Raw genomic sequence first — 18,044 nt, forward strand, 5'->3', positions numbered from 1 at the left:
GACTCTTACCCCCAGGTCTCAGGCCAGAGCAGTTAGTGAAGTTATTGGCCTACATGTGGGCAGATGGGACCCTGGAATGTTGAGAGGGGACTCCTCTCTCTGACCACTGTGTGTGAAAGCCCCTGTTCTGAGGATTCCAGGCTGCACCTGTGCTCAACAGAGCTGGTAGGCTAGTCCAGTGTTTCCTAGGAGAGCCTTTAAGGCTCTTCAAAGCCATAGGAGCTGGACAGAAAAAATTAACCCTTCCCTGAGGAGGAACTAGTGAGTGCAGTCATGCTTGTGCAGCCAGAGATGCCATACAAACTGTGGGGTCATCACCATTATTATTAACACTCATGTCTCCTGAAGTTAGAAGGGGCTTGGTTTTCACATTCTTTCCCTTTGATTCCACAGAAATGTGACATTTCAAATGGTTCTTTTGGATCATGTTTTGGGGAAGCTATTCTTACCACCCAGAACATGTCTGCATCTGGTCTATAACATGCCCTGAATTCCAATCAGAAAGGAACTTTTCGTGCAAAACGTGGTGTCAAATGTTCAGGGGGTATAGGGGCTGCAGAGAAACAAGCACTCTGGGAGATCACACCCTAGAAAGTAGACAGACAGGCAGACATTCCTCTGGAATTAGGCAGCCAGGAATCTCTACTGCAATTGAGTCACCAATAAAGTCTCCTGGAGAGGTCTGTTATCAGAGAACTGGGTTAGAATTCTTAAGGAAAGGAAGTTAAGCTGAGGCTTAAGGGGTGGATGAAACCTTAAGAAAACAAGTGTTGGGGGACACTTGGCCAAAGGGGCAGAAAGAAACAACCAAAATGAAGGAACAGGACATAGTGGGCATGAATTCAGAGAGAGAGCTGAGGGCTGTGGGGAACATAAATAAAAGAGAGTGCTGCTATAAACAAAGATTAAGAACAGGTCCTAGAAGGCTCTGGGAGTCACTGGGAGGAGTTTAGCAATGAGGGATCAGGCATTCCTTGCCTAGGTGGGTCTCTAGATGAGGAAAGAGCCCTTCCTCAAGGTCACAGGGCAGTGGTGATTCTGTGGCTTGACCTAAGTCTCCCAGTCATGCTTCCCCCACAGCCAGGCTGGCAGCTGCCTCTGGTCAGTCCTCGAATCTGAGAGACAGAGGAAGAGAAGGGGATGTCCCTGTCAGCTTTAGGAGGGCTTCCGGAAATTTTAAGGGGAAAAGTTTTGATGATTTTTACATCTTCTTAGAGGCCATGAGGATGTTCCAACAGGAAGGTAACCTTCATTCTGCCCAGTAAAGGCTTAATCAACACCCACTGGTGCGCAGCCTTGGGGCAGGGGCTGTAGGGACAGAAAGGACCTTGGGTGCCTTTGTCACTGCTTGAGAAATAGGTCTGTCACCCAGGGTTAGACAACTTGGAAAAGGCAGGCTGCTGGGAGGTGGTGACTGCTCTTAGGGCTTTTGTTCCCTTTCAGGTAAATGGCAGGAATTTCCATTTGGACAACCAGACAACCTGGCTAAAACAGTGAGTCAGGCAGGAAGCCTTCTCTAGAGAACCCCGTTTCCTGGGAGGGGTTGCCCTCGGGATGGTGGGGCTAAGATGGCGTGACTCCCCAGGAGAAGGCCTATCCTTCCGACTCAGGCTGGGCGTGCAGTCCACAGGTTTTATTCCATCTTACCAGGAAGCTGAAGCCCAGCTGGCTCTCAAGACTGATTCTGAGCCCAGTTCTTCTTTGTAAAAGAAGGCGGAGATGTGTATATGTGATGGTGGGGGAGGGAGGAAGTGAAAGAGCAGTGTCCCGCTTGGCAGCCCAGCCACTCCCTGACTGCCTGTGAAAGAAGCAGCAGGAGGCTGTGTTTGTGTAAAGCCACCATTTGTCCCCACGGTGTCAACATTTGTCGGGCTCCTGCTCCTGAATAAATTATCCGCTGGGTGTGTGTGACACAGCCTTTGCTGGGCTTTCTCAGTATATTTCACAACTGCTCTGAGTTTATAATTGTTTCAGATCCTTTATCAAATACGTGTCATAAAGACCAATGGGATTGGGTGTATTTATCACCTAGCTGGGTTCTTACTTGAGCTCTGAAAAAAATTATTTGGCTTCACAACCTTTCTCGGGGCTCTGAGTTAATGGACTTCTCTGCTGCAAAGCCACTGAAATTCGTTGCCTTTTAATATTTGACATCTCTTCCTCCTTATTGCCACCTCAGACAGCCCTTCCAGTCCAGCTGGAACGAGCCCATTCATCTCTGACAAATAACTTGTGTCGTTTGGTGAAAAATATGCAGAAGTTTGGCTGCAACTTCATCTCCAGTCTTGGTTCTGTTTGTGGCTTCACTCTCCTCTAAGCAAAGCATCCAGGGAATTCCCTGGTGATTCAGTGGCTAGGACTCCAAGCTCTCACTGCTGACGGCCTGAGTTCAATCCTTGGTCAGGGAACTAAGATCCCACAAGTCGTGCAGTGCGACATATAAATTAAAGAAATAAATAAAGCTCCCTCCGTTACAAAAAACACACACAAACAAGCAAAGCCTCCAGCTCCAGGCAGACCCTTCCCAGGGTCTGCAGTCTCCTTTCTCTCTGATGCCACTGGCTGCTGGATTCATAGAGTTGGGTTACCCTAATCAAGTTAAATGAAGTTTGAGACAAGGAATTTAGAGATGTCTGTGACTAGGTATCTTAAATTAATTATTTTTTTAAGTTTAAAAATAAATAAATGCTTGGTTTCCAAAAAAAAAAAAAAAGAATTAGCCTCACAGTAGTACTTTTCACAGCAGTTCAAAGAAAGGAGCAACGCAGAGGTCCATTGACAGATGGATGGATAAGCAAAAGGTGGTCAGTTCATACAATGATTCAATACCTAGTTAGGGAACTAAGATCCCACAGGCCAAGAGGCACAGTCAAAAAAAAAAAAAAATTTAAAAGGAAGAAAAGAAGACTCTCTGTTCTTCCCATAGAAAGGAAGGACATTTTCACACATGCCACAACATGGATGAGCTCTGAGGACACTGTGCTAAGTGAAATAAGTCAGCCACAAAAAGACAGATACTGCACGATTCCATTTATAGGAGATACCTACGATAGTCAAGTTTGTAGAGACAGAAGGATGTGGAAAGAGGAGAACAGGAAGTTGTTGTTTAAGGGGTACAGAATTTCAGTTTAGCGGGATAAAACTTGCACAGCAGTAAAATGTATAATATATAACAGTAAGCGTAGAATGTAGAGTAATAAAATGTATTTAACACGGCTGAACTTAAAAATGGTTAAGATGGTAATTTTACAGCAACAGTGGAAAGAATGAACTTCACACTGAACCAGCAAAGGAGAAACGGACACAAAGGAAGTTCTCTGAGCATTTGAGTTCATCATCTATTCATGCCTCCATATCAGTTAGGTGTGTTGCTGCATAACAAATAATTCTAAGATTTAGTGGCTTAAAACAACAACCACTTCCCTGGTGGCTCAGACAGTAAAGAATTCACCTGCAATTCGGGAAACCTGGATTTGATCCCTGGGAGGAGGGCAGGACAACCCACTCCAGTATTCTTGCCTGGAGAATCCCCATGGACAGAGGAGCCTGGTGGGCTGCAGTCCATGGAGTTGCAAAGGGTCAGACATGACCGATCGACTAAGCACAATAAGCACAGCGCTGTTTGGGTTGGGCTCAGGTGTCCTGGGTCAGACTCAGCTGATCTTGACAGGGGCTGGCTGGTCTAAATGGCTCATCTGCGAGGGCTCACCTCTGCTGCACGCATTCTCTCATCCTCCAATAAAAGTAGCCCAGGAGTGATCAAATGGTGGTGGGGACGTGAATTCCCAAAAAACATAAGCAAAGCCCCTTGAGGCTGTGGCTCACCCTCACAGAGTGTCCTTTCAACCAAGTTTTCGGGTCTGAAACAAGTCACAAGTCCAGTCAAGATTCAAAGGGTGGGGCAAATAACTCTACCCTTTGATGGAAGGGGCTGCAAAGAATTTTTGCAGTCTAGCACACTGGCTGTACACATATGTCAGGCCGTGTGCTAAGTGTTGAAGATAAGATACAATCCTGTGCAGGAGACATCCAAGTAAATAAATAATTACAACACATACTGTGCTCTAAAGAAGTAAGCACAGGATGCCAAGGACAGTGGAGGGCCAAGAAATCTGGATGGAATAGGGGAAAGAGGTAATGAGGCCTGGGACAAAAATAATGCCTTAACTGGTATTGCAAGATAAAATGATGATTAGCCCAAAGAAGCAGGGAGGAAGAAAGACCTGAGCAGAGAGGCAAAGAGATGAGTAAAGAATGGAGGGGGACCTGCCTGGAGTTCACTGAGGCTTCAGTGGGGAGTGAAGGGCTCATGGAGAGGGGAGGAGCTGGGTGTGGGCCAGGGAGACATCACAGAGGGTCTGGCTCCCACGGTTAAGCCATGAAAATTTTACTTAAGCAGAGGCTGATTGTCAGGCTGCTGTGTGGAGGGGGCTTGGAGGCGGAACAGGTCAGAAAAGAGTAGACAGACTTGGAGGCTGTTGCAGGGGCTCAGGTAAGAGAGGATGGCAGCTCCGATAGGGCGCTGATGTGAATGGGACAAGAAGTGAATCAGTGCAGAGATTTCTGGGTGGTAAAAGAGGCAGGACTGGGTGGGAGGGGAAGGGAGGAGTGAGGGAGAAGCCTAGTGAACGGGTGGGCCTGTGCTTTCTTCTGGGTGGTCTGAGCTGAGGGAGTTTCCCAAGGAGGGGCAAGGTGGAGGGCACAGGGGAGCTACTTGGGTGGTCAAAGCAAGGGCGTGGGGTCCCCACTCAAAGCCAAGAAGACCAGGAAACAATTTCCTGATGCCAGCCTGAACCTTGAGGTCAAGGCCTGTCCTCCTTCACAAGTCGAGGCATATTCTGCTTGCCATCCTCAGAATCCAATTTGAAGACATACCCCATGGCAGGCTCTGCCCTGAGGCCTGCAGACCACCCAAGGTGGGCACCATGTGGCTGGTCTGAAGGCTTCTCCAGGAACTCACAGGCCTCCAAGCCCCTCAGACATGAAGGGGTTTCCTTTACCAAGACAGGGTGGGCAGGGGGGCAGCTTGTGCCCAGAGCCCATGCTGGCTTCCTCCCGTGGATCCTCAGTCACCATGTCCCCAGATGCCCGCTCTTCAGCTGGGCACTCAGCCAGCAGCAGTAAGCACGTACTGACTGATCAATACTTCCAACGCACTCGGGGCCCTGCTGTGAGAAGGACTCCCCTAGTGAGCCCTTTCATAAATTGAAAAATTCTCCTGAAACTGAGTAATCTTGCCCAGCTATTAAAACCAGATTTCCACAAAGCAAGGGTAGGAAGCGCCCACAGTTCCAAGGACCTGGCTCTCCAAGCACCTCCCAGATCCAGCCTGGGGAGCAGGCATCGCTGCTGGGGCCGGGGCTGCAGATGAAATCATCCCTGGGAACTTAGTTTGAAGGAAAATTTTCCAAAACAATCAGAATGCTTTGGGCCCAGGAGGCGTGGCATTCCGTGCAGCTAGCCCTGCATTCTCCCCGTCGCCTGAGCGCAGTTAACTCAGCAGGCGTCTGGGCCGTATCCATCTCTCTATGCAGTGACCACTGGAGCCACCAGAGCACGTGCCCACGGTGCTTGGGGGAACTGAGTGCCAAAAGCTAGAGCAACTGGCCCAGGGTCACCAGCCAATTAGTGGCAAAGCTGGAACAAGAACCGGAAATTCCACCCCAGAGCTCTTTCTCCCCCCACACCCCCCTACCCCATCTCCCCATGGGATTTCACTCCGAAAGGTGACATCATCCATCTGGTTCACAGTTTGGGAATGAATTCAGCTGGGGCTCCTTTGTGGAGCTAATGTGAGATGCGAACATAGCAGTTCAGCCTTAACCCAGCCCAACCCTGCAGGTTCTCCCTGAGTCTGGTCCACCCCCGCAGGCTGTGTGATTCAGGTCCCCACTGCCAACTCTCCCCAGGTGTCCCATGGCCCTAACCTTATCCCCACAGCTGAATTCATCACCCTCTCCCTTCCCGAGGTCCCCCCAGCAGCGGGAAGTGGTCTTCATGCCCCCCAACCCCGTTATGGTTCCTGCAGAACTGATAGCCGTGGTGGTTGTTCAGGCACCCAGTCATGTCCGATTCTTTGAGACCCCCATGGATGGCAGCATGCCAGGCTTCCGTGTCCCTCATCTCCTGGAGTTTGCCCAAGTCTGTGTTCATTGCATCGCTGATGCTATCCAGCCATCTCATCCTCTGACTCCTTCTTCTTCTGCCCTCGATCTTTCCCAGCATCAGGAACTTTTCCAGTGAGTCATCTGTTCGTGTCAGATGACCAAAATACTGGAGCCAGGGTACCCATGGCCGAAATACTTGTGTTTTTTTCCAGTCCTTCTGTCACCATTGCAGCTCAGGCCTTTGTCACTTCTCACTTGGATTGCAGAGTGATCACCACCATCAACAAAAACATCGAACTTACCACCATTGAGTGTTTAGCATGTGCTGAGCACAGGGCTAACAGCTGACCATGGGATAGTGCCATTAATCTTCACCAGACAGGGACATGGAAGCTTTGGGGAGTCTGGGTAACTTTCTCAAGATCACACACCAATAAGAGAGTTCAGGGTCTCCCCTAGTCTTGGCTCTGAAGCCCAGCTCTCTCTCCACAGGGTGCTTTCTTGCCCTGCACCCTGCCTCTGCCATGACTGTTGGAGTCCACCCTGGCCACCCCCCTGCACAGAACCCCTACTGACTTCCTTTTGCCCAGAGCATTAAGCTGGCTCACAGGGTTTTGAGATCTGACCCCCTCCTGTCCTCCCGTCACATCTCTGTCTCTCCCCAGGCCTTGTGTCTGTCCCCTGCATCCACCTCACTGTGTCCCCCTTGCCCTCCACCTGGGGCTTTGCGCCCTGCTGGTTTCCCTTGCCCCAGGTTGGAGCACACCCATGGGAGCCTCTAGAGTCCCCAGCAAATGAACGCCCTTCCCAATACACACACGCTCCTGTAGGTGCCCTGCAGTGACCCCAGCTCAGCGTGATGTTGGTTTGGTGAGGGACAGTGATTTGGCATTGCCCGAGCACCTCAGTACCCACCGCATGAGTTCCCAGTGTGTCCTCTCGAAGGGTCTGGCTGACCTCAAAGCCCACAAACTCTTGCCCATCTCTGATTGTGAGCATCTGATCTTCACCAAGTTCTGGGACTAGAACAGAGGGAGTCTCCATCCCCATTTTACAGACATAGAAACAGAGGCTCAGGAAGCACAGGGCCTTGGCCACAGACAGGAGTGTCAGAAGTGGAGCTGGGCTCGGCAGGTATCTTGGCAGGCAGTTGATGATGGCCCAGGAGGACAGAGATGAGTGGTCAGGCTGGAGCAGGGCCCACCGGAGGGTAATTCCAGAACACCAGCCAGGGTGCTACAAAGACCCACCCATGGGGCTCGAGGTTCCAGTGGGGGACTTAGAGCATGGGGCTCAGTTCTGCAGACCATCCTTTCCCATTCAGCTGCTGAATAGTCCAGGTCATTCTAGCCCAAGAATCTGGACCTCTGATGTCCAGCAACCAGGAAAGCTACAGGCAGGCTCTATCCAGGAGGAGATCGGGTCAGGGGGGCAGGCAGGCTGGGCAAGGCTGGTGGGAGTGTTGCTCCTCTGAAGGCTTTAACTTTGCAAGTGAGAGTGTTTGTATAAACTAAGCAGGATAGTTGTCAGGCTCTCCTCCTTCCCTCCTCTGAGCCTTGAAGTGGGTCTGGGAGAAGCTTCTGACATGCCCACGTTCGGAGCCCAAGCACCTGGGGCGCTTTCTGTGCTGGCCCCAGGTGGCCAAGACACCAGGCAAAGGTAGGTGTGCGTCAGGCTGGAAGGCCACTTCTTGGAACCTCCTGGGGCTGCAAGCCAGGCTCTCCTGTGCTGAAGACCCAGATGAGGGGAGGGGGTCCTGAGAGGATGACTCAGGAAGTGGGAGGAGGTATCAACTATCGTTGCCCCTGGCTTGCTTCCCCACCCTCACCCCCAAACCCCCACATCAGTCCCGGAAGTGTGAAAAGGAGGTGCTCATCAGGCCCCCACTCCACCCCTCCTTTCTTGGGGACCCCTCCCCAAGAAGCCCGCCCCAGCCATGGCTGTGAGTATCTAACGTAAGGGACGCTGTTTTTGCAGGTTTTGTGGTTTTTATTCCTTTGAACCATATCCAGCCCATCTTACATCACAATGCCATGCTTTACTTGGTATCAGATACATCGGCACTCATTGGCATTTGGAGAACTTGTTCTGTAGCTAAATCCCAGTTTTCAGTTGTCTATGATGATGTATTCTCTGTGTTTCCAATTGTCGGTATGGGAAACTTTTCTCCCAGTCTTTCAAGTCTGGGTTTGTTTTTTTTTTAGTTTCTGGGTTTCTTTTGTTGTTGTTTTGTGTTGGGGACTTTTTTTTTTTTCGCTTTTGAAAGCCAAATTCCTTTGATTATGTAACCCCTCCCAGTTGCTGCTTGTTTACGCATTGTTTGTGACTTCTTTTGACTGTCAGTGTTTGAGCCAGTCTTGCCAAGAAACAGTATCAAGTATTTTCCTATTTCTCTACTTCTTGAAAAAAAAATTTTAATTAAAAAAAAAAAAAAACTCTTAATGGGAACCTGGCCCTGTCTGTCTTCTCTGTTCTGCAGAAATGTTGAAGGAATTGAACCAGCAGCGCAGAGCGAAAGCGTTTACAGACCTGAAAATTGTTGTTGAAGGCAGAGAGTTTGAAGTCCACCAAAATGTTCTAGCTTCCTGCAGCTTGTATTTCAAGGACCTGATTCAAAGGTTTGCCTTCCTTCCAGCTGTGGTCGGGTCTGTTCCTTTGTAGGACGCTTTTGTGTCGCTTTTCTCCTCCCCTCTCTTACAGGTTCCTGAAGCGTGACTCCCTGTCACAGAGCCAGTAGCCATCTCTCCTCCCCCTCCTCCTCCCAGTGCCCTCTCACACACAGCCTCAGAGCAGCCACTGTCCCCAGCCCATCCCACACAGCTTTGCTGGTCCCTGGGGTGGGGGGCCTCTGCCAGCAGTGGGCAACATTCCACCCCACCCTTGAGGGTCCTGCGTTCTCAGTGGCTCGCGAGCCCTCGCTGAGGTTAGGAGGACTGCAGACTCCACTCTAAGGGACTGCTGCACACTGCTCCCACTGGGCCAGCACAGGCCCCCAGCACCATCACCGCTGCTGTCGACAGTGAATTAATGCTAGGACAGCTCATCGACCAGACTGTCCCCCACTGAGGAGCACGAGGCACCCACGAGGCCACTCTTCCGACAGCCCAAGTCAGGGAGAACTGACCTGTAGCCAAAGCCTCATTCATGCTGCATGTCTCGATACTTGTACACTGAGCCTAAGCCAGCCCTTCTGAGCACAGACCAGGTGTGTCCTAAACACGGTCTCTCTCAGCCTTTGCTCCCCTCCCCTCCTACCCTCTGCCCCGGCTATTTCTACCTGAATGAGTCTTAATGGTGCATGAGCATCTTTTTTTTTTCCATTATGTTGATTTTTTTTTTTTTTTTTACTTTGTCTGCTTCATACCCTTGCAAAGAAGTCAGGGGCCACCTTCTAGCGCCTTAGTGAGGGAGAGCAGACGTGGGGGCCAGCCCAGGGTAACGCTCCTGTTTCTCTCACCCATCAGCAGATTAATGCCGCTGCTCATTTTGCCTTGCAGCCTCTCCGGGGCGGACGCTGAGCCAGGACTGTGCTCAGAGTGGGAGGACAGACCTCTGCTTGCTTCCCACTGCTGTGTTTGGACTTGCCAACTAACCCCAGAGTGACTGTGTTTTGTTCCAGGATGGCACACTGGCCGGCATCTCCTTTCCAATCTGTTGTGTCCTTTCACTTCGAGCTGAGCTGCCCGGCGTGCGAGCCCTGCGCAGCCGCACTGGCCCCAGCCATGCAGGAACGGGCAGGCTCTTTGTGACTTCCAGTCCCATGGATAGCTTGGCTCTCCCGCCCCCGGTGCTTGGGTTCTCTCTGACCGAGCACAGGGGTTGGGGCACGAGCTCTGGGGTGAAGGGGCACGGCCAGTGGCTTCTTCGGGCCAAAGGAGGTCTTTGTGCTGCCACTCTTGGCAAATTCTCAACCGACAGTGGCCGGCACCCAGCCGCTGGATTGCAGAACCGGCATCCTCGGCCTTGGTCCCTGCTCCAGATCGCTGGAGAGCACAGAGTGGGCAGGATACAGGGGCAGCTTGGTACTGAGCGATGGCCCAGCCCTGGGCTAGAAAGATGTGGGCGAGGGGAGTGCAGGAGCTCTTTGACTATTGTCAGAGACCATACATGTAAAGCCAGAAGCTCACACACAACAGAGAAGAGACACGGCTAGGTGGGAACCCAAAGTAGTGAAGGCTTCTTGGACAGACCAAAAAGAAGGAAGAAGAACATTCCAGGCAAAGGATGGGTTGCTTGGAATGTTCTGGAATGCAAAGAATGTTCTACAATGTTTTAAAATGTTTCAGGCAAAGGATGGGTTGCCTGGAATAACAAGCTGAGGAGAGACAGTCATGAGCAGTGGGGATGAAGAGATGGCCCTCCCAGAGAGAAGTGTGAGCTAGGGTGAGACGGCATGGCGTGGGACGGCATGGCAGGCCCTGACCTCCAGGCCAGGGCCCTGGGCTCGCTCTGAGGGTGTGGAGCCCGTCAGGGTAAGCGGAACAGAGATGCCCACTCTCAGATGGGAGAACTGCAGGACGGGCCTCAGTGACCCTAACCAGAAAGGCTGGGTGCGGGGCTGAGCAGAGCTGGGAGCCGGGAGACCTGGGTTCTACCCCTGACTCTGTCCTGTGACCCCAGTCAGGTCATGTCCTCTCCCTCAGGCCTCAGGGTTTTCTCATCTGTAAAACAGGAGGTTGGTTCAAATAATGTTCAGGTTTCCTTTCTGCTCTCACAGGGTGATGGTGAGGGGATGGGCAGGGCTTCCTGAGTGCAAGCACAGACAGACAGGTCCACGGACCAAGGTCAGGGGCGAGCTGGGATAGGTGATGCATTGAGTGTTTGGCCTGTCAAGTTTCAGCAGCTTGAAGATACCCAAGTAGAGATGACTGGTAGGCACCCAGAGATCTGAGGTCTGGGGAGACAGGGCTGAGTCTTCAGCATACAGGATGGTCACTCAGCAGGAGAGGAGGCCACAGCAGAATCCAGAAATGCCCTGCAGTTCAAAATCATGCCAGAAAATTCCAAGGTCATCTGGCTCAGGTGGTAAAGAATCTGCCTGTAAAACAGGAGACTTGGGTTCTTTGATCCCCGGGTCAGGAAGATCCCCTGGAGAAAGGAATGGCAACCTACTCCAGTATTATTGCCTGGAGAATTCCATGGGCAGAGGCTATAGTCCAAGAAGTCGCAAAGAGTCAAACACAACTAATCAAGTCAAACAGGACTAAGTAATGAACACCTTCACTTTCTAGTGGTTAGGACTTGGCACTTTTACTGCAGAGACCCAGATTCAACCCCTGGTGGGGGAACTAAGATCCTGCAAGAGGCAAGATGCAGCCAAGAAAAAAAAAATTCCCTCGTCCTAACCGTGGGCACACGTCACTATTTCTGCTCACAGGGGCCAGAAGATGCCTTCAGGGGAGGAAAGCAGACTCTATAGAAAGATAATTTCCTTCCGAGCCATATAAAATCCTCGAGTATCTCACGTTCTTAGTGGTCAGGGAGCATCTGCCATTGCCATGTCACTTCTGCCTCCTTGAGTCTGTGACCCCGAGACTTAGTGTGCAGTAGACAGAATGACCCAGCAGGAGAGCAAGGCCCTACCCGCCAAACCCCACGCAGGGTCTTTCCTCTCAGACAGCTGCACTAACACAAGCAGAGGTGTGGGGGCCATCTGTGGGCCGTGACACCCGGGCCCTGCCCTTCCCCAGGGCCTAGGTAAGCCCTGTCAGGGGCAGAGGCCCTCCCTCTGCTGTCTGGGACCCCAGGCCTGGGGGCTCTGGCTGGCCTCCTTCCGGCCTCTAGCCTGGCACAGGTGATGCAGTCCTTGCTCTGAACCCACTGAGGACCCATCTCAGCATCAGCCCCAACCCCAGTACGACGCCCTCACCTGGAGCCACAGACCAGACATGGGGAGCCCAGTCATTCCCTACTCTTCACCCAGCAAGCAAGCAGGAGCCCCTCCTGGGTTCAGGGAACCACTGGATGAGATGGGCGCTGGCCCTTGGGGAGACCATGGTCTGGGGAGGAGGAAACTGTAAAGTGCGACTGGGAGTGCAGGGTGAAGGCAGCAGAGGAGGGTTGCTGGCTCCCAGGCCAATTGCCTGACTCCACAAGGGAGGGAAGTTTGGAGATGGCCCCTGGGATAGGGGTGGCATCTGGCCTGGGTTTTGAACCCAGAGAGGAACTGGCCAGGCAGACAAGCTCAGGGCCTCAGGATGGCAGGGGGTGATGGTAGCACAGGTGAGCAGGGATCCCTGCAACATCAAGTGCAAGGTGAAGACGGAGGGGACGAGGCAGTGCAGAAGACGGGAGTCAGCTTACAGGGCTTGTTCTAAACCTGGGGGTGTCATGTTCAGGCTTGCAGTTAATAAAGATGACAGTTGGACCAGGAGTGGGACAGCCACGTATCAGAGTGTCCTCTGGACCAGCCTTCTCAGCTCAGAGCCCCGTCAGCGACCCCCCAGCAGCCCCCAGCCCAGAGCCCCAGGCTGGATCCACCTGTTCCTCCTTCACCTGGGTTTATACCTTTGCTGAGGCTGCAGCAGCCTTTTGCCCTTCATCTTCCCTTATTTAGTTTCAAACTCTAGTCCTTCCTCTGACAAGGGCAAGACCCAGCCCACAGGGAGACCTGCTGAGATGTTTAATGTTACCCTGCAAGCCCCACCCCCATTGAACCTGATGAGCAGGTGCCCCCATTCTACAGATGAAGGGATTGAGGCAAGGGAATTCTAAGTAACCAGTAGATCTGGCATTCAAACTGAGGCCCTCATGCTCTTCAGTTCAGTTCAGTTACTCAGTCGTGTCCAACTCTTTGCGACCCCATGAATCACAGCATGCCAGGCCTCCCTGTCCATCATCAACCCCCAGAGTTCACGAAAACTCATGTCCATTGAGTCAGTGATGCCATCCAGCCATCTCATCCTCTGTCATCCCCTCCTCCTCCTGCCCCCAATCCCTCCCAGCATCAGGGTCTTTTCCAATGAGTCAAATCTTTGCATGAGGTGGCCAAAGTACTGGAGGTTCAGTTTCAGCATCTTCCAGTGAACACCCAGAACTGATCTCCTTTAGAATGGACTGGTTGGATCTCCTTGCAGTCCAAGGGACTCTCAAGAGTCTTCTCCAACACCACAGTTCAAAAGGATCAATTCTTCGGCGCTCAGCTTTCTTCACAGTCCAACTTTCACATCCATACATGACCACAGGAAAAACCATAGCCTTGACTAGACAGACCTTTGTTGGCAAAGTAATAGGTTGGTCATAACTTTCCTTCCAAGGAGTAAGCGTCTTTTAATTTCATGGCTGCAGTCACCATCTGCAGTGATTTTGGAGCCCCAAAAAATAAAGTCTGACACTGTTTCCACTGTTTCTCCATCTATTTCCCATGAAGTGATGGGACCAGATGCCATGATCTTCGTTTTCTGAATGTTGAGCTTTAAGCCAACTTTTTCACTCTCCTCTTTCACTTTCATCAAGAGGCTTTTTACCTCCTCTTCACCCTCTGCCATAAGGGTGGTGTCATCTGCATATCTGAGGTTATTGGTATTTCTCCTGGCAATCCTGATTCCAGCTTGTGCTTCTTCCAGCCCAGCGTTTCTCATGATGTACTCTGCATATAAGTTAAGTAAGCAGGGTGACAATATACAGCCTTGACGTACTCCTTTTCCTATTTGGAACCAGTCTGTTGTTCCATGTCCAGTTCTAACTGTTGCTTCCTGACCTGCATATAGGTTTCTCAAGAGGCACGTCAGGTGGTCTGGTATTCCCGTCTCTTTCAGAATTTTGCACAGTTTATTGTGATCCACACAGTCAAAAGCTTTGGCATAGTCAATAAAGCAGAAATAGATGTTTTTCTGGAACTCTCTTGCTTTTTTGATGATCCAGCAGATGTTGGCAATTTGATCTCTGGTTCCTCTGCCTTTTCTAAAACCAGCTTGAACATCTGGAAGTTCATGGTTCATGTATTGCTGAAGCTTAGCTTGGAGAATTTTGAGCATTACTTTACCAGCGTATGCAATTGTGCAATAGATTGAGCATTCTTTGGCATTGCCTTTCTTTGGGATTGGAATGAAAACTGACCTTTTCCAGTCCTGTGGCCACTGCTGAGTGTTCCAAATTTGCTGGCATATGGAGTGCAACACTTTCACAGCATCATCTTTCAGATTTGAGATAGCTCCACTGGAATTCCATCACCTCCACTAGCTTTGTTCAGTGATGCTTCCTAAGGCCCACTTGACTTCACATTCCAGAATGTCTGGCTCTAGGTTATCACTATTGTGATTATCTGGGTCGTGAAGCTCTTTTTTGTACAGTTCTCCTGTGTATTCTTGCCACCTCATCTTAATACCTTCTGCTTCTGTTAGGTCCATACCATTTCTGTCCTTTATCGAGCCCATCTTTGCATAAAATGTCCCCTTGGTATCTCTAATTTTCTTGAAGAGATCTCTATTCTCTCCCATTTTGTTGTTTTCCTCTATTTCTTTGCATTGATAGCTGAGGAAGGCCTCTTATCTCTCCTTGCTATTCTTTGGAACTCTGCATTCAGATGCTTATATCTTTCCTTTTCTCCTTTGCTTTTCACTCCTCTTCTTTTCACAGCTATTTGTAAGGCCTCCTCAGACAGCCATTTTGCTTTTTCACATTTCTGTTCCATGAGTATGGTCTTGATCCCTGTCTCCTATACAATGTTATGAACCTCCATCCATAGTTCATCAGGCACTCTATCAGATCTGGTCCCTTAAATTTATTTTTCACTTCCACTGTACAATCATAAGGGATTTGATTTAGGTCATACCTGAATGGTCTAATGGTTTTTCCCTACTTTCTTCAATTTAAGTCTGAATTTGGCAATAAGGAGTTCAGGATCTGAACCACAATCAGCTCCCGGTCTTGTTTTTGCTGACTGTATAGAGCTTCTCCATCTTTGGCTGCAAAGAATATAATCAGCCTGATTTCAGTGTTGACCATCTGGTGATGTCCATGTGTAGAGTCTTCTCTTGTGTTGTTGGAAGAGGGTGAACACCCATTTTCTGACCCAGGGAAGAACGAAACCGTCCTTTCTACTCCTGCACAAAGTTTGTATGGAAGGGGGAAGTAAAATCTCAGTGTTGACAGTGTAGAAGTATGCAAGAAAAGGGGACACAGAGCTTGTGTGTGTGTGTGTGTGTGTGTGTGCACATATATTATAAATGCTTGTAAACTGGCCACAGAATCCACCCAAGAAAAGATGTAACCCTTGCCCCCATGAGACAAGCCCTCTCCCCCGTACCCAGGAGAGGCCGTGTCCACTGGAGTGAAGGCTGGAGGAGGCTCAGAGGGGCTGGGAAAAGAGCACATGAGGCCATGGGGAAGTTCAGCACAAAGCCCAGGATAAGATGGCAAGGCTGCCGAATCATCCTTCTATGCCTACTCTGAGTCCCCCTGACAATCAGGTGAAAGCCCAGCAGGAAACGGAGCTGCAGCCCTGTCTTTGGATAACATGAAGCCTAGTGCTGCATAACAACCAGGCCCTACCTGCACCCAGGCTGGAGGGTGAACACCAGCAGGACTGAGTGGAGAGGAGGACAGGGGCTCACTGGACTGAGCCCCAGGTGTCAGGAAGGAAGGAGGATGTTTTGAGCAGACTAGACCTAGACATAAACTTGGTCAAACTCCGGGAGATGGTGAGGGACAGGGAAGCTTGGCGTCCTGCAGACATGACTTGGCAACTGAACAAGACCTAGTGGGGTCCTGGGGAGGCAGGCTTCTGAGTCAAGGGTCACTTCTCAACCCCAGTGAGCAGGACTGAGGTCTGCCTTTCATGAAGAAGTCCCTTCACTTTTCCCCCAGGAGCCAAGGAGCTCTGGGGGACAATTGGTCCCCCATTGGTGCCAATAGGGGCACTGGCTGCACTCACTGGCCTGGTGGGCTGCAGGCCCCTTCAGAGGGGACCGGTCTGTTCTTCTTTAGAGACAGCAGGGGCCCTGCCTGCCTGCCACAAGTGTGGGAGACAACGCCTAGCCCCAAAGGAGCATTGCCCCCGCATCTCACCAAATGGGACAGAGACCTAGCATTCTACCTTCTCTCTCCTCTCACTAAGCCTGCTGGAGCCACAGCACATTTGAGCTCTATCCTCTTTTCATAGTAAATGAAAACAGATGGACAAATTTTCTGCAGGTTGATTTTCACAAGCCCCATGTGTAGACGCTGGACTTCTCACTCCAGCCCCCTCTCCAGGGGGAAACTAAAAGGATCTCTGTAATTGAGTGGCACAGACCTGGCGTGCAGGGGAGCCCTGTAGAGTTAATGCAGTAGTCTAGCCATGTGCCTTTCTCCCTCCTTCCCTGAGAAGCTGGGCACTTGTGGGTGGCAGGCTAACCCTTTCTTGGGAGAACAGAGCAGAAGAGAGAGAGAGAATCACACATCCCAAGTCCTGGGTGGGGTCACCCTCCTGAGTGGAGCAGGGTGCCATCCACATTCATCCCTGCTCCATGTTTACCCCCACTCCCCCCTGCCCCAACAGTTCCAGATCCAGCTTGCAGAGTGAATGCATCTGATCTCTGAGGTGTGTGGGGGTGGATGAGATTCTGTCCTGAATTCTGAAGAGGGCAGTTTTTATCCCACAAGAGTGAATTGCTAATGGTGGGGTCACAAAAATCCTAACACTGGGGTAAGCCATTCCCAGCACATCTGCCAAGATCTGCCAGACCTGCCAAGCAGAGCCTACGTCCCATACGCTGGGGACATACCCCTGATTGGGAGGAGGTGACCCCAGGAAGTTTTAGTCTCCTGAGAGAACCTGCGGGCCCTGCGTGCACTGGACAGCTCCAGCCTGCCTCTCACTCCCATGCTCCTGCCCTCAGTGTCAGGCCATAGCCCCACCCTGTCAAGGCTGTCATTCCTGCCCTGCTGCCCTTCTCTCCAAGGTCACATCGTGACCCCGATTATCCGGCAGCTCCCCAGATACTCTGTGGGGCTGAGGGGAATGGGACTCTCAGAGCCCATGAGCCAGCTTAGGACAGGGACAGAACTGTCATCAAGGGAGGACACAGCTCCCCACTGGTGATCAGGACCACCCTTCAAGGGTAATGCCTCCCAGGGGCTCCTTGCTCAGAGGGAAGAGGCCGACGGAGCTCAGAGGTCCTGTCCCAAGATAGTCTGATGGTCAGGGAAGGAGAGTGACCACTTGCCTCCCTCTGACCCCACAGCTGCCTGGGCCACCCAGGAATGCCACTGTGGACTATGAACCTGCTGTGCAAGGGAGCTGCAGGAGACTTCACTGTCAGGGGCCTCGCCACCTCCAGATCTTGAACTCCACCACCCAAAAAAGCCTCCATGACATCCCCATGTGCTCCTCTGTGGCCAGGGGGTATGGTTGTTCAGCTCACATCAGGCATCTGGCCCCAGGGACCTCCAGCCACTCCCCACAGATCCTTTGCTCAGTGGCTGACTCCCCTCCATAGGTGGCCCCAGTAGTGGGGGAGTGGGGGATGTGGGGGAACAGAGCCCCAGCTGAGCATCGCAGGAGCAGCAGTCCTGGGACAGCCCCTGCCGTGGTCAACAGCCCCCTGTGCCCCTCTGGGCAACCCTTGGCTCCTCGGCCATGAGGCAGCACCATGTCCCCAGGACCTATCCTTGGCTCAGACTCCGGGCAAGACAAGCATCTCCCCACAAGTTTAACCACACAGGTCCCACCAGACCAGTCACCTGGGGCCGTGGGCTCCACTGGCCTTCCATCTGCCCAACACCCCTCCCCACGGGGTGACTCCATGGTCCTCAGGGTCACGGGTCACATGCATGTCAGAGCATGTGTGTGCACGTGTGTGTGTACATCCTAAAGTCCCACCTCAGCTCCTCTCTGATTTTGTGCTGAGAGTTTGCAGGGAGACAGGGGAGCTGGCCAGATGGAGCTAGGCAGCAGGGGCTGGGAGCCTTGGGAGAAGGGGAGCAGCCCTACTTTGGCCTCATGAGCCCTGCCCT

The 18,044-nt window shown here is 51.6% G+C and overlaps 1 protein-coding gene across 1 annotated transcript in view; it reads left to right on the forward strand.

Moving 5' to 3' along the window:
* The window catches only part of KLHL29 (kelch like family member 29), a 332,575-nt gene that overhangs the window by 296,967 nt on the left and 17,564 nt on the right, over positions 1-18,044 (forward strand). The window contains exon 6 of the mRNA XM_069582659.1: positions 8,587-8,725. Within this exon, the coding sequence (XP_069438760.1) occupies positions 8,587-8,725 (139 nt within the window). The remainder of the gene's footprint in view (positions 1-8,586; positions 8,726-18,044) is intronic.

This window comes from Ovis canadensis, chromosome 3 (genome assembly GCF_042477335.2).
Source record: "Ovis canadensis isolate MfBH-ARS-UI-01 breed Bighorn chromosome 3, ARS-UI_OviCan_v2, whole genome shotgun sequence".
Taxonomy (NCBI): Eukaryota; Metazoa; Chordata; class Mammalia; order Artiodactyla; family Bovidae; genus Ovis; species Ovis canadensis.